The sequence below is a fragment of the Eschrichtius robustus genome, chromosome 2 (assembly GCF_028021215.1).
Source record: "Eschrichtius robustus isolate mEscRob2 chromosome 2, mEscRob2.pri, whole genome shotgun sequence".
NCBI classification, from domain to species: Eukaryota; Metazoa; Chordata; class Mammalia; order Artiodactyla; family Eschrichtiidae; genus Eschrichtius; species Eschrichtius robustus.
In genome coordinates, this window is record NC_090825.1 from 127,499,073 (window position 1) to 127,521,701 (window position 22,629).

The window sequence follows — 22,629 nt, forward strand, 5'->3', positions numbered from 1 at the left end:
TCCAGACCTCAAGCTCATCAGCCTTAGAAGCAGGGTAGCAGCAGAGCAGCCAAGAGACCCTATAGAACCCCCTGCCCCCTATTCACTCAACAACAGATATATATTGAGTACCAACCATGTGCCACTTTGGATACATCAGTGAGCAAAACAAAGACCCCAGCCCTCGATGAAGTCCCTTTCTAGGTCTCCCAGGACATTCCCTTCAACTCGGTCACATTTTATAGATAATAAACTGAGACCTTTAGCACTCAGGCCCCCTTCCCAGCAAGCTCCCAGACCAGCGCCCTCTGGGTCAGTTCCACCTGGGCCACTGATTTGCTGTGTGACTTTCAGGAGTCATTCATGCTCTCAGGGCCTCCATTTTCCAACTGTAACATGAGGGGTCTGACCTGGACAATCCATAGGTTCCTTCTAGCTCTGAGGGTCTAGGGCTCGAGCTCTACTCTTCACACAGGAAATGTCAGTAGAATCAGCACCACCCTCCCAAGCATCTCTCTGAAAGTTCTGGAAACTGTCATAGTCTCACTTCTAAGGGTGGAGAGGTGCAGGGGCCAAGAGTCTAAGTGTAGCTGGTCACACCAGCCATGTCCTGCCAGATGCCTTCCCCACTCCCAGACAGCCAGGGCCTGGCATGGACAGGTGTCAGCTGGAGTCACTGGGCAGGGGATGGGGTGGGGTGGGGTGTCTCACCTGGGCATCTTCCCGTGCCCGGTCCCGATCTTCTCCTCCCTCCTCACGGTTCCCCTGCAGCAGGACCAGTAAGAAAGTTCAGCCTCCAAACATCCACCCTCTCTGTCCCTCAGTAGCCACAGGACTTTGCTCAGCCACTCACCTCTCTGAACCCTCTCCCTCATGTGTAACATGGGGACAGTAAACCTGCCTTCATAAGGTAGGCAGTCATGAGCATTAACACAAACATTGGGAAGGCACTTAGCCCAATGCCTCACTCAGACACACTGAACTTGCCATAACTGTGCATCAGGGCCTGGCGCCTGGGTTGTGAGAATTCAAGAGATGGTAACAGAAGCTCTTGGATGATGACACAGGGAAAGGTCACCCACATGGCTTTGTCCTGTCAGCTGGGGGCCCAAAAAGCCAGGTTGAGGGCAATCAGGGAAGGCTGCCTGGAGAAGGGGGCACTAAGCCAGCTTTGAAAAGTGAACAATGGAGAAGGCATTGCACAAGTAGTAACTGCCTCAGTGGTAAGACTCTGAGGAGGCAGCAGGGGAAGACATCCTCTCTTCATCAGGAGTGGACTCCTAACTCCCTGCCCTTCCCTGCAGCAACCCTTCCCCCACTCCCAGGGACCCACAGGGCCAAGCAGGCCTGGGGCCGTGAATTCACACACCGTGGCCAGAGAGATGAGGATCCTCCTGAAATGGCCGGACGTGTCTGAGCTCAGAGCATCTTCCAGGGACTTGTGATAGTCTAAGACAGAGAAAGGAGGTGTGGGCACCTGCTGGCCAAGAAGGACATGGGATGGGGAAGGGGTCCTAGAAGTGCAGACTGAAGTCAGAGCAGTGCTGGCAGGGCGGTGGAGATGAAGGAGTTTGTAGTTGGCTCTTGGGGGCATCCAGCTACCTTCCTGTTGATTTTGACAGTGATGTGCCCATCGGTCCATCATCTCCCTCTGCTCCTGTCCCTGCTGAGGGCTCAGTGCCTCTCCCCTCTCCCATACAACGGCCTCTCTGTCTTCACTCTCTTTCCTACCTTCGCTCCTGCATGGCAGTTGCTGGACCCAAAAGCACAGCTCTGATCATGTCACTTCCCTGCTCAAAGATTCTACCATTTTAAAGCTGCTCAGAAGAGAAAATGCTTAAAATGTTTTTGACTGACACGCAAGGTTCTTCAGGATAATATGGGATCATTTGTTAAAAATTTATTAAAAATTTCAAGACGGTGACAGCAAAGCATGTAACCAGGCACGGGGCCTTCTGAATGCAGGGCCCTGTGTGACTGCACAGGCCAAACGCCCATGAAGCCACCCTCTCTCTCCAGTGGCCTGGGTGCTCCCTCTCCCACTCCCAGTCAAACCCTCTTCTACCTCCAGGCCTCTGTCCTGCTGGGACTCCGTATGGGGCACCCTTTTCCCAGACACAGGGCTGGGCACACCCAACGGGCTTATCAAAGCCTCGTGGCCTGAGAGGAGGGAGATGGGGCAGGGTTGTAGGGTGAGGCCAGGAGCTGGGGGACCTGCTCTTCCCCCCCCCGCCACCTCCCAGCGGCACTGGCCCCAGGCCTCCCACACTCACCCTCCTTATAGGCCTCATTGATGGCCCGGATTTCGGCGTTGGTCCGAGTGGCCAGGATTTCGATGAGAGCCTTTTCGTCTGTGCCGGCTCCCTAGAAGGTCAAGGCAAAGAGGATCTGAACCACAGCCCTGACCCCCGTGCAGAGGCCCGAGGGGCCCAGGTCAAAGAGACCCCTGCTGCAAGAAACCACGCAGGACGTCAACGCTCAGACCAAGCCTTCCCTAGTTTTCTTTTTACCCTCAGATGTGGCCCCCAGACCAGACCTTGGCACAATCAAGGGACCACACTAGCTTGTAAAGATTTCCAGAACCTCCCATGAGAAGTGCTTTGGACCAAAAATTTTAAAAAGAATATACAGGATATGGGTATGTGTGTGTGTATAAAAATACTTATATGCATATATATCTGAATACAAATATTTATATCTAAGTACATAAAAAGGACAGAGGACATGCATCACAGCGTAACAGTGATTGTGGTCTCCGGGTGGGTGAGGGATCACAGATGATTTTTATTTTCTTCTTTTTTGCTCTGTGTATGTTTTCCCAAGCTTTCATGGTGAACACATATTTGTCAGAAGAAAAAAAAAGTTCCGTGCTTTAAGGAAAACAACAAGCTACATTTGTTTACATTTGGATTTGATGGATGATACACGGACTGAGGCAGCTGGGGAACCCATTATTCTCAGGTCCCCACTTTGGGGGCGGGAAGGAGGCAGACAAGACTGGTTGACTGATGGATTCAAATATCTGTTAAGCAGCCATTATGTGCCAGTCACTGTGCAAGCTGCTGGGGCAATGGCTATAAAAAAAGGTAAGACGTGGGCTTCCCTGGTGGCGCAGTGGTTGAGAATCTGCCTGCCAGTGCAGGGGACACGGGTTCGAGCCCTGGTCTGGGAAGATCCCACATGCCGCGGAGCAACTAAGCCCGTGAGCCACAACTACTGAGCCTGCGCATCTGGAGTCTGTGCTCCGCAACACGAGAGGCTGCCACAGTGAGAGGCCCGCGCACCGCGATGAAGAGTGGCCCCCGCTTGCCGCAACTAGAGAAAGCCCTCGCACAGAAACGAAGACCCAACACAGCCATAAATAAATAAATAAATAAATAAATAAATAAAATTTAAAAAACAAAACAAAACACTGTCCTCCCAGAAAACTATGGAATCATCAAATGTTAGCTCTGGCCAGGTACTTTAAAAAAAAAAAAAAAAAAAAAAAAGTAAGACGTGTCTCTGTCCTGGGAGGTTACTGCCCAGTGGTCAACCGGTCCCTGGGTTCTCTGACCTGAAGGAGAGCTTCAACAGTCTCTTTATTAAAAGCTGGTGTGTGATGAGGACAGCCTTATCCTCAGAGTGTTCTGAGATCCATGGTCTAGCCCCATCCTTCTCCTAATTCCATGTTTTTAAGTCATTCATTTTTTTTGTCCAGAAATTTTAAAAGGACAATAATCTCAATTTGCTTTGCCCAGGGAATGTCTGTTCTCCTCTTAATCCTTAAGGAGCCGAAAACTCTAGTGGTTTCATGTGGTTGTCAAGTCAGGCACTCGAATCAGACAGACTTGATCCGAATTCCAGCTCTGCTACTTCCTAGTGCTATGACTTTAACCGAGTAACTTAAGCTCTGAGCCTCAGCTTCCTCATCTGTAAAATGGGGACAAAAGAGAAGCCTTGCCTTGTGGGTTGATGAGACAGGGAACTGAGCTAAGACACTGAGCCCAGGAGAGGCGTGAGAGGGGCTCTACCAAGGAGTTACACCCAACACACCTGGGCTTGGGAAGAGTGCCTGTGTCCCCCCCAGCACCCACATAGACTGGATCCCACTCCCGTGGTGCCCACACCTTACCTCCATGGCTTTCTTCAACTGCTTGGCATCATAATGGGCCGGTGGCATCATGAGCCCCAGAATCAGCCTCGCCAGGTCTCCAGAGAGCTCAGACTTCAGGTCAGCCATCAAGTCCTGCAGAGGGCAGAGCCAAGGTCATGGCAACAACAGCACTTGCCCACATGTGACTTGGGACAGGGAGGAGACATGGAAGGAGGAGACGGGGCTCCACGTGGATGCAGGGATCGTGGGAGCCTGTGTCTGTCTTGGCTGATATTGGGTTCACTGTTTTGAGGAACCCAAAGAGGGTGGGGGAAAAAAAACCAAGCTGGAGGAAGACCCGCTTGTTCTCCTTGGAGGCAGGAGACGGGGAAGGAAAGGGGGCAGTGCCATTTCCATCCTGCGGAAACCGGTCAGCCAAAACTAGATGCCACTAACACAACTCATATCCCTGATCGAAGCTCTAAGTGGAGCCAGTCACGCACGTGTTGCTGACCACAAGGAACCCGGGGTGCAGTGGGAGGGAGAGGTGTGTGTGCAGGCAGCCCAAATCCAGTGCTGGAGACACTCCAAGAACACGTGGCCACAGGGGGTCCCACTGCCATGAAGACCCAGGTGCAGAGCTGGCTGTGACAGGCCGAGCTCCCTCCAAGGAGGAGCGTGGATGCGGGGCCCAGGGCCCAAGCTGAGGTCCTTACCCGGCCGAAGTGAGACTTGAAGGTCTGGCGGATCTGCTGCCGTTGGGCGTTGCTGCGGTGCGTGATGATGTCAATGATGGTGCCCTCATCAGTTCCTGAGTCCCCAAAGCCACAGTTCAGAGGAAGGCCTTGGCCCAGTTCCCCCATCTCCCCCAGTGATGGGCCCCATCCACCTTTGTCAGGGTAGAGGCCAGGCTAGGCAGTCTTATGCCCCCAAGTCCCTGCAGGAGCCTTGCTTCGGGCCCAAGCCACTAACTTCCCCTGGATTCCTTCTGCACTTCTTTCTGCTCTGTCACTAGCTGAGGAAAAAAAGACCCCTGGGGGAGCAGAGAGCACCAGGTTGAGAGCCAGGGCTTCTGAGTTCCAGTCCCAGCTCTGGCAATGGCTATCCCCTTGGACAAGTCCCCTCCCCTTCTGTTTCATGAAGAGCTGGAGGGGTTACTAAGGGATCCTTCCAACCTGATAACCTAAGTCCTTTTGGGGACCCTGCGTCCTTTCTCTGTAACGCTCTGAAAGCTGAACCCCAAGTCCCTCTAACCACAGCAGGTTGACTCTGGAAGGCATCAGGGTACCATTTCCTGCCCCTCAGATCAATGTCATCAACCTCAGACCTGGCACAGGACTCTGTCTTTATTTATTTATTTACTAATTTTTTAAGGACTCTATCTTTCAAGAGCATTTTTACCCCTGTCATCTTACAGTCCTAGATATGCTTGGTAGATATTATTATTCCCATGAGACAAATGAAAATGAGGTCCAGAAGGTAAAAAGACTTAGCCCAAGGTTCCCTGGGAGGTGTTGTTAGACAGATGGGGGAGAAAGGGCAATGGAAGCCAAACCCAGATGCTCTGTCCCCGCTGGCCTTCCTGAGGACAGGCCACCCATCCACAGGTGATTCTTCTCACCTGAGCCAAATGGAGGCCTGGATATGGGTAACCAGCAGGGGGTGTTCCCATGCCAGAACTGGCCTCTTGGGTTACAGGGTCCACATCCCTTATTTTATGCATGGAGATACTGAGACCCCCAGGTGGGTTACGGGACTTGCCCAAAGTCACACAGTGAGTCAGCAGCAAAGCCAGAGCAAAAACCCAGCCTTATCACCTAGTACTTTTTTCTACACCAGGGCCTGGGAGCACCTTGGTCTCTGGGAATGTTCCTTACAAACCCCCTCACTCCCCTCCTCCCTATACCATGGGAGCTGGAGGCTCCAGGGGGGTGGAGACTCAAAGCAAATAAAGTGCCCGTCATCCTGCAGACCCCAGTCTGAGGCCTCAGCTCTTGCCCCTGCCAGGCCCATTGCCACACCTGCCACCCCTGCTGCTCCAGAGGCCAACCTGGTCCCTTTCACGTGCCCCTTACCAAGTCCCTTCATGGCTTTCCGCAAGGCTTTGGCATCTGCGTCAGGGTTAAAGTCACCAGCTGGGTGCACAGTTCCTTTCACCTGCAAGAAGCAGAAAGTGACTCAGCAGGTGCCTGGAGGCCCCCCGGGGGCCAGGCCAAGAGAGGAGCATGCGAGGGAGGGGAGGCTTTCCCCATGAGCCCCAAACCAAGCAGCCTGGGGGGAAAGAGGCGGGGGTGAAGGCACAGCAGACAGACCCCTGCCCTAGAGCTGAGAGAGGGAGGAGAGAGACAGACCCAGGCCTGGGAGCAGGGCAAGTGCTGTCAGGGGAAGAGAGGCCGGGCTCCTGCCCCAGGAGTCAGCTCTGGCCCAGCTCTGCACTGGAACCCAGTCGCTCAGAACCCTGCCCTGTTGCCAAGGTCTTCTTGCCTCTTAGAGAAACGCTCTCCCTGAAAAGGCAGCTGAAATGTTCTGAAATACCAGAACAGAGTTGCCCAAATTTCAATCACTCCTGAATGACCTTCATAATGTTTTCTATATTTGTGTATGCCCTATGCTATTTCTTAATATTTTAACTTAATTCAGCTTCTTTTCTGTTTTATTTAAATGCATTCATTTTGAAGTGCATTTAAATATTCCTAAAGGGCAAGGATTTTGGTCCATTTCGTTCTTTGATATATCTCAAGAGCCTGCAGCAGTGCCTGACACAGGGGTAAGCTCTCAAAAAAAAATTTGCTCAATGAATTAATGAATGAAAATAATTTTATATCACTATCATGAATAGAAAGTTGGTGTCATGTGCCATAAACTGATAATAACCCATGAAAATAAATGTCATAAAAACAAAAAACATGTTTTCAAATACCACCAAATTTAACAAGACACCGTGGCTTGCCAGAAGCTGTGAACCTGAAGCTAGCTCTCTCAGCTCTTTGTGAAGAGGGGAAATTAGCGACTATGGCAAAGATGAGGCACCAAACTGAGACTCCTTCTTTGACATTAACAATAAGGTTGATGAAAGTGAAGTGGAGCAGCTTTCTCACTATGTGGAGTCAGGGTTATTTAATGCCATGGAGGTCCCCCTCGCCAGAAAAAAAACTCAATTCATTTCTCATATGACTTAAGATCATCTGCAATGACAGCTCTTGCCTTATAATTTGGGAAACGCTGTCCTAGAACATCAGAGCACAAGAGCCCTTGGAGGGCATCCAGACTGCCATGTCTAACAGCCTCGCCTGAGAGATGGAGACAGAGAGATGTGGGGACCTGCCGAAGGTAGCTAGCGAGCGAGTAATAGAGTCCTAGGTTCCAAATATTTTCGTAGGGGCTAAGTGCTACCAGAGTCCCTGGATGTGTTTGCCCTGAGTGCTTCTGTGAAACCCTTCCTTCTTGCCCTGTGCGGGCCCTGGGTCTGAGGATGGTCAGGATGACCAAGAATCCCGCAGTGCACCCAGGGGTGCCCATCTGTTCTCAGCTTTCATGCCTCCAAAACCCAACTGTCGGACCCAGGATGGGATAGGCCCCGCTATTGAACCAACCAGGTCTCCATCTGGCAAGGTCTGTTAGTAGTTAGTGGGGCAGAACACCTCCCAGCATGTGAGAGGTGAACGCAGGAATCAGATGCCAACACCAGAGTGCCCACCCTCCCATCCATCACTCCGCGGAGAACAGGAAGCTTCAAGACGTGAGCCTCAACGTCTCGGGTTGGCCACCAGGGGGCAGCTGGGTGCCAACCAGAGTAGCAGGAAGGTGCGAGCGGAAGAGTGGAAGCTGCGGTCAAGAGGTCAAGCAGGAGGGGGGGAGGGTCTGACCTCTACTCGGGCCACTGCACTAAGTTCCCACATCTGATAGGCCACCTGCGCTGCCTCCGGGAAGAACTTGCCAGCAGCACTGGAATGGAGGGTGTTAGGGAGAGGACAGGAGGGAAGGTCATCGTGGGCAACACTCACACACACAACACACGCTTACACACACACACACACACACACACTCATGCACACACACTTTAAGTAAATCCATCTGGCTTTCCCTTCTCTCCCGCCTGGGCCTCACCCATTCACCACAGCCCTCCCTCCACTTCTGAGAACCTTCTACCCTCTCTTGCGACCCCCCCGACCATGCTGGCTCTGAGCAGCAGCCTTCCTGGTGCCAGGCCCCATGCAGGAGATGATTTCTCTAGTCCCTCAACCTCCCCTTTCCTCTTTATAATTTGAGTGACTTCTATCCAAGTCTCCCCTCTCAGACATGTCCATGACCAGCTTAGGCCCATGCCATCTCTACCTCTCCTTCTGCTAAGCACCCCGGTTTATTAGTTGCCAGGTAAATATCTGCTGAACTGAATCGGCCCCTAAGGCGCTTAACAAAGGTAAACAGGGGGCTCTCGTATTCCCTACTTAACTGGATCGTTATAAGCCCCAGAGAAGGGAAATCAGAGTACCTGTAGTTCCTTTCCTAGCACCCAAATCTGGTCAAGTCATGCCCCAATTTCACTCCTCCAATGGCTGGCTCTCTGCTACCCTTAGGTGAGGTCCGTGTGCCAGGAAGAGGCCCCGGACCCTGCCCACCTCTCAGCCTCATCTCTCCCCAGCATGCTACAAAAGTGCGACCTCAGTTACATAAATGAACCAGGCTGTGCCTTCTCCTCTCTAGGCCCTCTCTCCACCCCAAACACTCGCCCTCCAGCCCCTGTCTTCACCTCTTCACCTTCCTCCTTGCGTCTCAGCCTCATTATCTCCAGGAGCCTCTCCGCCCTGTCTGGGATAGTGCACCCTCTGAGGGCTCTCAGAGGCTCGTATACTTCCCCATCATGTACATACACCCTGGTCTGTATGCCTTTCTAGGCCGGAGGCATCATCACTGTGCTTCCCCTCAATGCCTGCACGTGGAGAGTACTTAATACAGAGATGCTGAATAACAAGCAGTCAGAGCAGGCACCTGCATGTTTTCCATTTAACAGATGATGAAACCGAGAAGCACCTGTGAAGAAAGTAGCAGGGCCTAGACCCTCATATTCTGATTCCTGGTCCACACCCCCAGACTGATTTCCAAGTTCACAGGAGTAGTAGATGTCTCCATGTATGGGAGACCACACTCATGTGCACATACATGGACACGCAGACTTTCACCTTTGTGGTGCTCTGACCTTCGGGGAATCCCCAAGCCTATCCAATCCATCATCCATCCATCCATCCATCCATCCATCCATCCACCCATCCATCCAGATGAGGCCAAGAGAATCCTGACCGGCCACGCCTGAGGCCACGTCCTCCAGCCCTGGGCCAGGAGGTCACTTACTCATCATCTCCCCCACACAGCTTCAGCAGAGTCTTCTTGTACTCGCCAGAGGTGTCGTTCTGGGGAGAAACACAGAGAAAGGTTACCTCTCACTCAGCCCTGGGATCCTCTCAGACAAGGAGGGGAGGTTCTCCCCCAAACAGGGGGAGGCTGACCACACAGTCACAGCAGCCCTGACTCTCCTCCTGTCTGGAGGTGGCTGAGACCAGAAAGTGGTGTACTGGTGAGTATTAACAACTGGCTCTCTGGGAAAAAAAGAAAAAAAAGCCCTGATTTGTAGCATTTGCCAATTTCCGTGGTGTAAATACCTCCAATGGACAATTCCAAGCTACCGATATGCCTCTACTGAACGTGGAATTAAGAGGAGATGCCTTCCCCAGACAGCTGGCCTCAGCACACCCCTGCCACCAGATAATCCCCAGCCGCGCTCTCCCACATGAAATAGTCCATAAAACAGGGCTCCCTGAGCAAAAACATTGGGAGTGCCAAAACCAAACAAACAAATGTACATTTGATAGACACGGCATATTCTACATCCCTCTTGGAGCCTCATAATGGACAAACTATAGTGAAGGCTGTGAGAAGTTCTGAGGTAAAGAAGCTGACTTATCTTTGCTTATTCTACTTTTTCCCAAACATTTTCCATGGGACATTTTTGCACACAATGCCTATACAATTCCTATTTAGAAATACACTTTGGGGGGCTTCCCTGGTGGTGCAGTGGTTAAGAATCCGCCTGCCAATGCAGGGGACACGGGTTCGATCCCTGGTCCAGGAAGACCCCACATACCGCGGAGCAACTGAGCCCGTGCGCCACAACTACTGAGCCTGTGCTCTAGAGCCCATGAGCCACAACTACTGAAGCCCGTGCGCCTAGAGCCCGTGCTCCGCAACAAGAGAAGCCACCGCAATGAGAAGCCCGAGCACTGCAACGAAGAGTAGGCCCCGCTCACCGCAACTAGAGAAAACCCGCGCGCAGCAACAAAGACCCAACGCAGCCAAAAATCAATAAATCAATAAATAAATTTATAAAGAAAAAAAAAAAAGAAACACACTTTGGGAGCACAGCTTGAACTCAGAAAGCTTTATCCCACTCACCTGAAACAAGGAGAACCCAACCAGCTCTGCATCTGTCTCCTGTTTCCAGTCTCGTGGGCTGGACAGCCCAGAGTCATCGCCTGGCCCAGGACCAACAGGTCCCAAATAAACCCTCCTTTGTGTTCTTCAGTGCCTCCTGCTGCCTTCAGGAGGCTGACCTCTCACTGCCCTAGGGATGGAGTCCTCAATCTGGATTCAACTTCATGCTCTTCACGGCCCCGCCCTGCCTTCCTCTAAAGAGGTGCCTCATGTCTTACAAGCACCCTGGACACTTGCTCCTCTGTTGGGCTGCCTTAAATTCCCTGAAGGTGCCACAGGCTGAGGCTCCTGGAATCCCCATGAGATGCCCAGCTTTCCAGGACAGTGCCTTTCCTCTTGGGAGAGCTCCCCAGCCCTCTCTGTACCCCCGTGAGCGCCTCACCTTGATCATGCTGTACAGGGACTTTTCATATTTCGTCCGGAATATCTCCCGGATGTCAAGCATGTCCAGCTCACTGCGGGAGACCATGATGCGGATCAGGGTGTTGTCCCGAGTCCCCAGCCCCTGCAAGACAAGCGGGTTTGGGGGACGGGGAGTTGAGAGGAGGCTGGAGTGCTGACAGCCCCCAGCTCAACTGAAAATACAACTTTTTGTGATAAAATGTTAAAATTAAGAACGAAAGAAGCAAATTGCCAATCCCTCCAAAGCTCCCTGTGTGTCCCTCCTGCTTTTATCTCCTTCCTCCCCCCACCTCATGTCATTCCCATCCTTGATACCCTCATAATTTTACCTAACTTTTTAACTCTAAGCGATACGTCGTTTAGGTTTGCACATTTTGGAACTCTGTAAATACACCACTATGCATTTATTTGTCCATGCTGCTCCTGATGGACACTGGGTTGTTTCTAGTTCTTTCATAATACGGACAATACTGCTATGAACGTTATTATGAACACATCATACAGGCAAACGTCTCTGCGGGGCCCAGCTGTCCAGCTCACTCTGGCTCTGGAAGACAGAGGATGGGCTACAGGCCACTTGTCCTTGTGGGATGGCCATGCAGGGACTTTGGGCCTATGGCCTCTGGCAACAAATGACTGTGTTCATTCAGCCTGGTGCACTATGGAAATATCACCACTTTCTGTGTGTCATGTGTGTAAAGTCCTGGGAAGCACTATCCTCAGTACCCGGGTCCCAGGGATGAACATCACGAATCTTGGCAGAAAATGCCAAAGTGTTTTTCGCTTTTTTACGTACATTGTATATAAACATTCTGTTTAATAGTATTTAAAAAGCATGGGCTTCCGATTGGGATTGACATATACACACTACTATGTATAAAATAGATAACTAATAAGGACCTACTGTATAGCACAGGGAACTCTACTCAATACTCTGTAACGGCCTATATGGGAAAAGAATCTAAAAAAGAGATGTATGTATAACAGATTCACTTTGCTGTACACCTGAAACTAACACAACAGTGTAAATCAACTATACTCCAATAAAAATTAAAAAAAAAAAAAAAGAAAAAAAGCATGGGCTTCCAAGCCAGCTGGCTAGCTGGATCGGGTGCAGGCGGTCACTGCACCCTCTGATCAATCATGAGGACAGGGCAGGTACCGGGTGGGCAGGTGTGTGACCAGGCAGCACTCCAGGCTCTGGAGCTCACCTGGGACAAAGTGCCATCACGCTGTCCTGTGGTCAACGCCTTGAACACTCTCTTTGGCCGGTGGACCCCAAGGATTTGCCAGACACCCGACAGTCCTGCGGAGGCGTGCAGAGCCCCCATCCCCCTACCTCATTCACATCAACCCCACCACGCACCTTCATGGCCTTGAAGAGCCTCTCAGCAAAATACTCTGGGGTGCTCCGGATGCACTTCACTGAGAAGAGGGGGGAAGAGGTAGTTATTCTGGCTGCCTCGGAAGGACGAAGGGGTGGCCCGAGCCCTTTGTTGTTTCCATTCCTTGGGGGCCACCAAGTTCAAACCTGGGAAGAACCTGGTTCCTGATAAACCGCAGTCCTAGAGCACCCCAGACCCACCACTTTTATCACAAACCCAGGGGATAGAGAAATTGGGAAATGGGCCTGTTGTAATGTGGGGAGTGCACTGCAAGGACCCCCTTCCACTTTCTGGTCCTTCGGGGTTTCACAGGGAACTGGGTCAGATGGGGAAGCATCTGGGATGGGGCTGGGAAAGGTAGTTCCTCAACAGAAAGGTACCGGCTGAACCTCTGGATCTTGCTGGCAGAGCGCGGTAGAACCTGACTACTTTAAATAGGGTTGGTGGGGGATAGCTCTGGGCAAGATGAGGGCTGGGCCGTAGCTCTCCCCCAAGAAACACATACACACAACCTACCCCAGGCTGACATACTGACTCTTGAAATGTCTGGCTTGCAAACAATCTGGTTTTCTCCTTCCCACCTCCATACCATACAATTCCCGTGTTCCTGGGTCAGAATCCCTGAATCCCTCCAAGGCCCCGGGAATGCAACGTCAGGACGCACCCGTAGCAAGCATCAGCTTCTCAAAGTCCCCGGACAGCTCCCCTCGGATGCTGGCTTCGATCGGCTTCCCCGTGGTCTTCAGATACTCATCAAACACTGAGTCCGACAGAGAGAAAGGGGTGTCAAGAGCACCCCCATAACACTGGAAGGAATGGGGACTTCAGAAGGGGAGGCACAGTGGCCAGGACCAGAGTGCCACCATGAAGGCAGGGCTGGCACTTAGGGAGGGTCAGGGAGGTCGTGCACATCACCAGCTACCATGCAGCCTCGCTGCGTCCGCTGTGAGGGACTGTGTACACCTCCTGCTCCGACATGAAGACAGGACTGGTACTGAGACGGAGGGGCTGAACATCCTGTTAAGGCCTCTCATGAGGGCCTATACAAACCACCGTCTAATAAAATCAAGACTAGTGTTTGGGTTGTGGCCGAGGCAGCGATCACGCTCCCTTAGCAGAAAAGGAAAAGAAAGGAAATCTTGGCATAACTCCAAGGGGGCAGCTGTAGGTCTTCTCTGGAGCTTACCCAACCGAAGGTGCTGCTTGCTGCGATTTCCCAAAATGTAAATGAACTGGGCTTCATCTGTTCCCCATTTCAGTTCCCCTGCCTCGTACAGGTCCTGAAGGGGAAGAGGTGGGACTTAACTAAAAGAGGAAACCGCAGGAGACAGAACTCACCAGCCAAGCCACTCAGAACTGCTGCCAGATCCCTGAACATGCCAGTAATTGGTAGCCTCAGGACATCTGCATACACCTGTACAGCTTTCTCCCTTTCTTTCTGGGGAATCTCCTGCTCAAACTTCAGGGCCCAGATTAAACATCCCACCTGTTCTCAAAGCACTTCCTGATGTCCCTAGGCAGAGTTCTCTTTCCTCCCCTCCTTCTTCTAGGCTTCCTGTTTCTTTACAGCTTTGATCCAGTGTATATTATAATATTTATATGCCTTGCTTCCCACTATGACATGGGCTCCTCAAGAACAGGAGTTATGTCTTACATTCTCTGTATCTACTGCTGCAGTGTTACTGGCACATAGTGGGAGCTCAAAACACCTGGAATGTATGGTATATCTATAGGGAAGGTGTTTGTGTGATTAATATATGCCTGTCTCCCCAGTACTGTCTGACTTTGTTCATTTAGGATTCCCCAATGCTTGGCAGAATGCCTGGCACATAGTAAGTGTTCAATAAATATTAATTAACTGAATGAATAAATGAACAAATGATGAAAAGCTCCAAAATACATCTCACCAACTTTACATACTGTGTACCTTTGAAAGCTAACTTAAGTCCTTTCTTCAACAAAGCACTGTATAAATGATGGCTGTGAGTCAGTTATTTCTGGTATCTGATGCAAATTACTTTGCCTCCAGCCCTTCCCTGGATGCCCAACCTCTCCCCTCTCTCAGGGCTGCCTCGCTGTGCCCGGGGACCTCCACTGGTGCTGATTTACCTGGACGTCCTGCTGCACCAGGTCCTCGCTCACTACATCATCCTCCTCCCTGGTTCCCTGGGCAGAAAGACAAGGAACATGTGGTTCAAATACCAGAGCCAGGACAAAGCCTGGATGCCAGTGGTGGAGACAGGGAGGACTGGGAAAACCGTGGTGGCCCAGAGTGTCCAGGAGAAGAGACTGACAGCAGCCACTGGATCAAGACCACAGCACCTGGGAATTCCCTGGTGGTCCAGTGGATATGATCCGAGCTCTCACCGCTGAGGGCCTGGGTTCAATCCCTGGTTGAGGAACTGAAATCCCACACGCCGCGCAGGGCAGCCAAAAAAAAAAAGAAAAAGAAAAAAAACAGACCACAGCATCTATTTTGCAGCAAATCATAGGGCCCCTCCCACTGGCTTCTCCCTCATCCTTGGAGCTTGGACCAAACAGGGGAGTCCTGAGAATAACCAATGTCTTCCTAGGTGCCTCCACCCCAGAGGAAGCCTTGTAATGAGAACATCTCTGAGGATAGGACTCCTGCCACAAGCCCTGGCATGGCCCACGAGGCCATCCAACAATATCATAGGGGTCAAAAGTCTGCATATTTGCATTCTGTTAGGGGCTCCCATATCTTAACCCAAGGAATTCACCAATGAGGATTTGAGACTAGGGGCCTGAGATCTGAGCTCACAAGCTGTGAAGGCACCAAATCCTATTTGTGTTCCTGTCACTCCACCCACGCCCTATGCCCCATCAGACAGAGGGGGATACTCATAGAAGCCAGGGGCCAGCCATACTGGGCTCCTAGTTATGTGGGCAGAGGTCAAGCCTATGCTTATCTCCTGTTCCCCCTGAACTGTGCATTTCAGGATCTCAAACCCCCTGGTTCTCTTTGGGAGTCAGCCTAAGGAGACAGAGCCGGTACGCTTACAATCGGTGCTATGTAACCGCCTGCTAGATGTTAGATACTGAGGAGGCCACATCCTCGACTCCAAGATACAGGCTGGAACGCTCCTGTCCGGAACATGCGCTTTGAAAATGGGGGCAAAGGCCACGCTTTCCCACTCTTGAAGATCATCTCCTGATAATTCCGCAGCTGCTTAATACGGAATGAGGATAGTTATGGTAACAAGAGGAAGAGAACTGGGAGCAGCTGCTGTAAAACGGGGAGAGGGAGGGCAATGAAAGAAACAAAGAGGTGGCTTTATATATAAAGCTCCCTAAAAGTTTGGTCCTTGGAGCTGGACTTGAGATACCTCAATGCCTGTTCCCAAGGGGCCAGCGGTCACAGAGGTTCCCATGGGGCTAGGCAGGGAGAGGATAAGCAGCAGGGTGGGATGTGTACTCCAGACACCGCAGTCGTGCAGAATGCAGGCCTGCTGTTGCCAGAGCTTTAGATTATTCAAAAGAATCTAGAGATCTGGTTTTGGACCAAAATCTCCCTAGTTTTAAATGTTAGCAACTAACTCAAAGTGGTTTTTTTATAAAAAACGTATGTGGGGGGAAATGAACAAAGGAAAAAACCCAACTTGGGCAGGCAGAACTCAGCCATGGACACCAGTGTGCAGCATCTTTATGCTCTCTTTTTTTGTCATCCGTGGGTGGGAGGGAGTAGCAGGGCTTGGCTACGGGGGAATGCCACGCAGGCAGCTCCAGAGATGCTATGCCCCCGCTGGCGCCCCTGCTGGTGAGCTCAGGTAGGTGCAGTGGCTGGGGAAGCCATGGCAGGAGCGAGGCTGGAGAGGAGGGGGAAGGGGTATGTGTGGAGAGAGGAAGGAGGACACAGGAGCACAAGAGAGACAGGGTATGTGAAAAGAAATGCAGGTCACCTGCCTGTGCAAGCCACGGGGGACAGAATAGACCCTGGACGCTCAGATTCCACACCCAGGTGAGCCAGAGAGAAACCATCTCAAGTTTGAGGATAAGATGGGCAGAGGGGGAGGGGAGGCCACAAAACACCAAGGAGGACTTTACATGTGCAGAACCACCAAGGAGGCCCTCACGGGCCACCCTGTTTGAGAAAACAGGGAGAAGGTGCTCACAGCCCCCTGCACCCTGGCAGAGAGCTCGGGGAGGGCCCCAAGGTGGACCAACCTGCAGCAGGACCACGAGCATCTTCTGGAAGTGACCAGAGGTGTCCCCAATGATGTCAGCCTCCAGGTCTCGCTCGTAGGCTGCGGGGAAGGAACACAAGCTCTAGCCCCATCCCCAGGACACCCCACGAAACCAGGATAAAAGTCCCTGCTGCCCCTAAAATGATCAGATATTTGTTACAAATTCCCAAACCCAGTCTCCATGACAGCCATGGCAAGACCCAGGGTGTATTTTCACAGTTCTCTGTACTGACCCATGATGTGATGAGATGGAATCTGCCCACGTCTCTCTATCCCCACCTGCGCTGTCCTACCCCAGACACCATCGTCACTCACCTGGACAGTGGCTACAGCCTTCTGACTGTTCTCTCTGCTTCTCCAATCCAAAGCAACATGGGTGACTGTCTTAAAGCCCACATCCATCGTGGGCTCCTCTGTTTCCCACTGGGCTTGGAATAAACATTGTCTCTCTCTCTTGGCCTACACGGCCCTGTGTAATCCTGTCCTGCCCTCTACTGCTCTAGCCTCGCACTGGATACCAGGCTTATTCTGCTCGAGGGCCTTTGGTCTTGCCATTCCCTCTCCTGGGTCTTCTTCCCCACTCTGTGTACAACTGGATCCTTCTCGTTTCCTCCCAAGACAGGCTTCCCTGACCACCTGTCTGAAGCACGTCCTCCCCAGTTAAAGTCGCATGCTTGTTCTCTGTTTGTTTCCTTCATAACTCTTCACCACAACAAGTCATCATCATGTTTATTTGTTTACCTGTTTATTATCTGTATCCCTCGTTACCTCATTAATCTATAAGCTCTCAGGCAGGGACTATACACATGCCCACCGTCATATCCTGAGAACCTAGCACACTGCCCAGCACAGAGCAGGTACTTATTGGATGGATGGACAGAACAGAGGGAAGGAGAAAAAAAGGTGAACGGGTAGAGTCTTAGGGTCCCTACTCTTGTGATCACCTTCATTACACATCTGAAAAACCCTGAATGGCCCCTCCTGCTCTTCTCACCATCTTTGTACGCTGCCACCAGCTGGTGGATCTGCTCGTTGGTCCGCGAAGCCAAGATCTCAATGAGGCACTTCTCATCGGTACCAATGCCCTGGGAGAAGGGAAGGGGCATGTGAGTCAAGGGTTGGGATGGGAGGGCACCAGCCCCGGGATGGGAACCTGGGGTGGTCAGAGCAAGGAAACCCGCAGCACTCAGTGTGCCCCTAACACAGCTCTTAGGCACCAAGCTGGAGCTGCTGCCCTGAGACAGGGGTTCTAGAGCCACCTCTGCCTGCAGCTTGCTTTGTGATTGCTCATTAAAAAAACTTTATCTTTCTGCACCTCTCTTTTCTCATCTATAAAATGGAGATGATACTAGTTGCTCTACTGAACTCACAGGAAGAATGAGAAGGTGATAACCTCTTACCTGGCTAAGTTTATTAGTCAGAAACAAATTCATGTTTACTAGCTCATCTGAGGCAAAGATCATAGCACTTTATAAACTGTAAAGTGCTAAGTACACTCAAGGGCATTTGGTCTCTCCCTGCTTGGTGGGGAGCGACTTTCTACCTCCACTAGCCTGGGCTGCTCCTCAGATCCTGAACACACCTCCTCAGCCGCTCCTGCCATTTCCTCTCCAGCCCACTCTGATCAACCAAATCCTCTCCAGGCTCTGGGCCCAGCTCGATCCTCTCATCTTCTGTGACGCCCTCTCCAGCCACCCCGAGCCCAGGGCCTGTCCTCATGACTTCCTTTAACATGCCCTTGGCCTTTGGGTGTTGGACACAATCTGTCTCCACTTCCCTGTGTCCTGCTTCCTCGGGACTGTAAGCTGCTGGGGTGGGCGTGTGGGCCTCACACCGACACCTGTCCCTCCTCTGTCCATCTGGAGGAGACCGTGGCGCCCCCCTGGGATAGGATTTGGGCAAGCTGCCTTGAAGCAGGGCACACGTGCCGGGTGGGTGCAGGGCTCACTGAACGCTTGCTGGAGAGGTTGGACTCTCCCATTAACCACGCCCCCAACCCTCACACATGTGCAGACCCAGGCTTCATACCGAGATGGCGTCTTTAATTTCTTTGGCATCGCTATAGGCAGGTGGCCTCATGAGACCCACAATCAGTCGTTCAAACTTCCCTGTCAGCTCGTACTTCAAGTCTGCAATGAGGTCCTGGTTGCGGGGCAGAGGGAGGAGGAGATGGAAGAGCAGTTATAATGATAAGAATTACATTTAATGAGCACTTACTCTGTACAGGCACTGGGCTAAGTAATCTCACTTAATCCTCATTCGTGGAGGTACATACTATCATCAGCCTTCAGAAATGGGTTTAGAGACATCAGGTAACCTGCCCAGAGGCACGCAGCTAGCAAATGGCAGGATTCAAGTCCACAGCACTGTGCCTCTTCCCAGCCGTGTTCTGTTTACTTGTTCACTGTGTGTCTCTCCCACGGTCCGTGAGTCCATAGGGTTAACACCCTCAGGTCTTATTCACCTGTGTAGCCCTAACCCCTAACACAGTGCCCAGCGTGAAGCAGGTGCTCTAGATGTTCCAGTGGCTGAATGGTCCCTGCCTGAGAGAAGAAAAAAGGAGGGGACTTCCCTGGTGGCGCAGTGGTTAAGAATCCGCCTGCCAATGCAGGGGACACAAGTTTGATCCCTGGTCCAGGAAGATCCCACATGCCACGGAGCAACTAAGCGCCACAACTACTGAACCTGCGCTCTAGAGCCCGTGCGCCACAACTACTGAGCCCACGCGCCCACAACTACTTAAGCCCTTGCTCCGCAGCAAGAGAAGCCACCGCAATGAGACGCCCACGCACCGCAATGAAGAGTAGCCCCAGCTCGCCACAACTAGAGAAAGCACGTGCACAGCAACGAAGACCCAACGCAGCCAAAAAAAAAAGAAAAAGAAAAAGAAAAAGAAAAGGGCAGAACTGCCAGCACAGAGGCTGACCTGGAGTAAAATACTCAGGAAAGGCCCTGAACACACAGGTGAATGAAATCATTCACCCCCCCATCCCACCCGCCCTCTGGTTGCCATGGTTACCTTGCCATAGAGGGACTTGTAGTTCTGGCAGATCTCCTGCCTCTGCCTGTTGCTCCGGGAAGTAATCAGCTCCAGTATGGCCTCCTTGTCACTGCCTAGAAGAGGGGAGGCACCTGTCACCCTACCCCAACCTGCCTCCAGGAAGCCCACCAGGGCTGCTCCCTGCAAGTCCTCAGCATCAGCCTTCTGCTCGCGTGAGGCAGTGACGTTGGAGGGGGGATCTATGGGGACCTGACAAGCCACCACTGAGAGAGATCCTAGCACATGTAGTATCTGAGCTCAGAGGGCCCGTGATCTAGCTCCTCATCACACGGATAAGGAAACTGAGGCCCAGAAAGGAGCAACGACTCACCCAAGGTCTCCCAATGAGCCTGGCTTAGAAAAACCCAGGTGTCCTAACGCCCAGGACAGGGTTCTTTCAGTGACAGGGAAAAGAAAAGAGAATAATAGCAGCAAATTCAGGGTAGTGCTTACCCCCAAGGGAAAAGACAGAGTGATGCTATCAGGAGGGGGACCTACCATGAAGGTTTCAACTGTATGAGGAAGCAAGTGCTATTTCTCAAGTTGGGTGGCAGGTCTATGGGTAAAGTTTCTCCTACTCCTTAGATCTTTTTATTCGTCTGGAACAGTTCATTATAAAATTATAGTAATAAAAAGAGGAGACCAAAGAATGACCGAGTACATCTCACCATCCCACCCCACCGCCCACCCAAAGGGCTATCCTTTTGGTATGGGGACACGCTCAAGCCCAGTTGAATCCCGCTTCTCTTCCTTGGGGCCCCACTCCTGGCGGCCGAGCACCCACCGAAGCCCTTCATGGCGTTGTACAGAGTGTCGGCATCCTGGCTGGGGTCGAAGTCCGGGAAGTTGTGAATGGAGCCCCGGTACTTGGCACCCTGTGGAGAGAACAGCAGAGGGTGAGGTGCTGGCCCTGAACGGGGTTCCCAGCCCTAGCCACAGGATAAAGGTCCCCGCTGTCCCTAAAATGATCAGATATTTGTCACAAATCCCCAAACCCAGTCCCCATAATGGCCACGGCAAGACCCAGGGATGTATTTTCACAGTTCTCTGAAGAGACCCAGGACATGGTGAGATGGAATCTGCCCACTTCTCTCCATCCCCACCTGCACTGTCCTACCCCACACACCGTCGTCGCTCACCTGGAGCGTGGCTGAGCTCCTCACCCCTGAAATGGAGCGCTGGCTACAGAAAGCCCAGGCAAGGGTACGGAGGACTCTCCCTGTACCTCCTGCCACCGCCTGCCCCAAGGGTGGTGCCATTTCCCCACGGAGGAGAGCTCAGCCAAGCCCCCGGCTCTGCACCACTTTCCCAGGACCCAGGAGAGATAAAAGCCAGACTGAGTGCAGGGGGTGGGAATGATTCCTGCAAAAGTAACCAGAGCCCCACATATGTTTATGGCACTTTACGGTGTGCAAAGCCCTTTCACCTCCATGAGTGTGATTTTTTTAGTGTCTTGTAGAAGCGCTTAAGATGATCTCTATCACGGAAACAAAGAAACCAAGCCCCACAAAGGGAAGCCACTTGCTGGGGTCACAGAGAACCCACATCTCTGTCCAGTTCCCCTTTGCTCTCTAGCTCCAGAAACCTTGCAGCTGCCAGCTTCTGAGGGTGGGGTCCTGGCCCAGGGTGCGGGGCCCAGAGCCACCCTCAGAATCAACACCCAGATGAGGTGCTGCTCTTCTGGGCCCAGTAAACTGAGCCATGAACTGGCATCTGAGGACAAGCTGGCTGGGTCCTTGGGACAAAGGCGGGGAGAGGCAAAGTCAGAGAATCTTAGACATCGAAGCTGAATGCACAATGGGTTGGTTCACAGAGAAGTCAGATATGGGTCAGCCATGGGGCCCCGGAGAGCAGCGAGAGCTGGGATAGCTGCGGATCCCAGAGCCCAGGGCACTAAGCACACAGTGCAGTGACAGGGCACTTAGCCTGTGCCAGGTCCGATGCGAAGGGCTGAAGATTCAGGGAGAAAGAAGACCCGAGCCTGACTTTCATGAGCTTCTGACCCAGTGGAGGAGAGAGACTAGAACACAAATTAGCATAGAGCTCGCAATAAATACCCCATGACAGAGGCAAAGCAACTCGGGAAAACAGTGGAGGGTAATTCCAGCTGGATGAGGGAACCAGGACAGTCTTCATGGGAGGCGCGGGGTGGCTCGCATAACTGTGCCTAGAGCAGTAAGAAGTGCACGGCAGCAAATGAGCTTCCGACCACGTCCTGTGTCTCCCGGCACCTGCACTGCAGGACCTGGCCTGGCATTTGAACGCTCTGTTGGTTTATGTCAGCCGTTGCTGGCTCCTCCAAGGTATGCATGAGTGGGTGCAGGGTTGCTATTTAAAGTTCTGGCAGGGAGGATGACCAGAAAGGGACACGGCCCTCTTCCTGCCACCCGTGAATCCCCTGCAACCTGATCACACCGCTGGGCAGAGAAAGAAAGAGTAGCACACGCCAGATACCCAGACCAGAAAAGAGATACTCCCTTTAGAAAGCTCCACGCGTATCTGTCTTGCTCACTGATGTATTCCCAGCAGCTAGCTCAAGGCTTGCCACAACTAGGCACTATTTGTTTCCTAGGTGGATAGGTGTACGGGCAGATACATGACTGTGAACATACCCTGAGCAATCAAAGAAGACTTCCTGGAGGGGAAGGCTAAGCTGAGCCCTAAAGGATGAGCAACAGCTGGCCCAAGGGGTGGGGGAGGGAAGGAAAAGGCTTCATACAGAGAAACAGCATGGCAAAGGCCTGGAGCCGAGAGCACACAAGAACAGTCAGGAAAGCAAGCCCAGATTCTTCAGGGCTCTTGCGGATGCCCAAATTTGCCAAGATCGTGGGATTGTAAGTGGCCGGGAGGGAAGGAGGAGGAGAGGGGAAGGATGGAAGCGGAGCCCCCAGGAAGAAGGGAAGAGGTCCCAGCAGTAAGCTGACACCTTCTCTCCTGCTGCTGCTCCTCCTCCTCCCTCTCTTCCCTCCTCACCCAGTGCAGTGGTTGAGGCAGCATTTGGGGCAGAGGCTGCACCTGAAAGCTGAGGCAATGCCATGCTGGAGGACAGAAGTCTAA

The 22,629-nt window shown here is 52.2% G+C and overlaps 1 protein-coding gene across 2 annotated transcripts in view; it reads right to left on the reverse strand.

The window, feature by feature from the left end:
• The window catches only part of ANXA6 (annexin A6), a 55,223-nt gene that overhangs the window by 18,036 nt on the left and 14,558 nt on the right, over nucleotides 1-22,629 (reverse strand). For both annotated transcript variants that reach the window (XM_068536227.1, XM_068536226.1), the window contains exons 3-20: nucleotides 20,357-20,447; nucleotides 19,552-19,646; nucleotides 18,561-18,674; nucleotides 17,527-17,617; nucleotides 16,513-16,592; nucleotides 14,437-14,493; nucleotides 13,514-13,607; nucleotides 12,992-13,087; nucleotides 12,309-12,367; nucleotides 10,923-11,045; nucleotides 9,404-9,462; nucleotides 7,921-7,999; nucleotides 6,130-6,211; nucleotides 4,771-4,865; nucleotides 4,094-4,207; nucleotides 2,253-2,343; nucleotides 1,349-1,428; nucleotides 691-744 (exon numbers count right to left, since the gene is read on the reverse strand). In XM_068536227.1, the coding sequence (XP_068392328.1) occupies nucleotides 691-744; nucleotides 1,349-1,428; nucleotides 2,253-2,343; nucleotides 4,094-4,207; nucleotides 4,771-4,865; nucleotides 6,130-6,211; nucleotides 7,921-7,999; nucleotides 9,404-9,462; nucleotides 10,923-11,045; nucleotides 12,309-12,367; nucleotides 12,992-13,087; nucleotides 13,514-13,607; nucleotides 14,437-14,493; nucleotides 16,513-16,592; nucleotides 17,527-17,617; nucleotides 18,561-18,674; nucleotides 19,552-19,646; nucleotides 20,357-20,447 (1,554 nt within the window). The remainder of the gene's footprint in view (nucleotides 1-690; nucleotides 745-1,348; nucleotides 1,429-2,252; nucleotides 2,344-4,093; nucleotides 4,208-4,770; nucleotides 4,866-6,129; nucleotides 6,212-7,920; nucleotides 8,000-9,403; nucleotides 9,463-10,922; nucleotides 11,046-12,308; nucleotides 12,368-12,991; nucleotides 13,088-13,513; nucleotides 13,608-14,436; nucleotides 14,494-16,512; nucleotides 16,593-17,526; nucleotides 17,618-18,560; nucleotides 18,675-19,551; nucleotides 19,647-20,356; nucleotides 20,448-22,629) is intronic.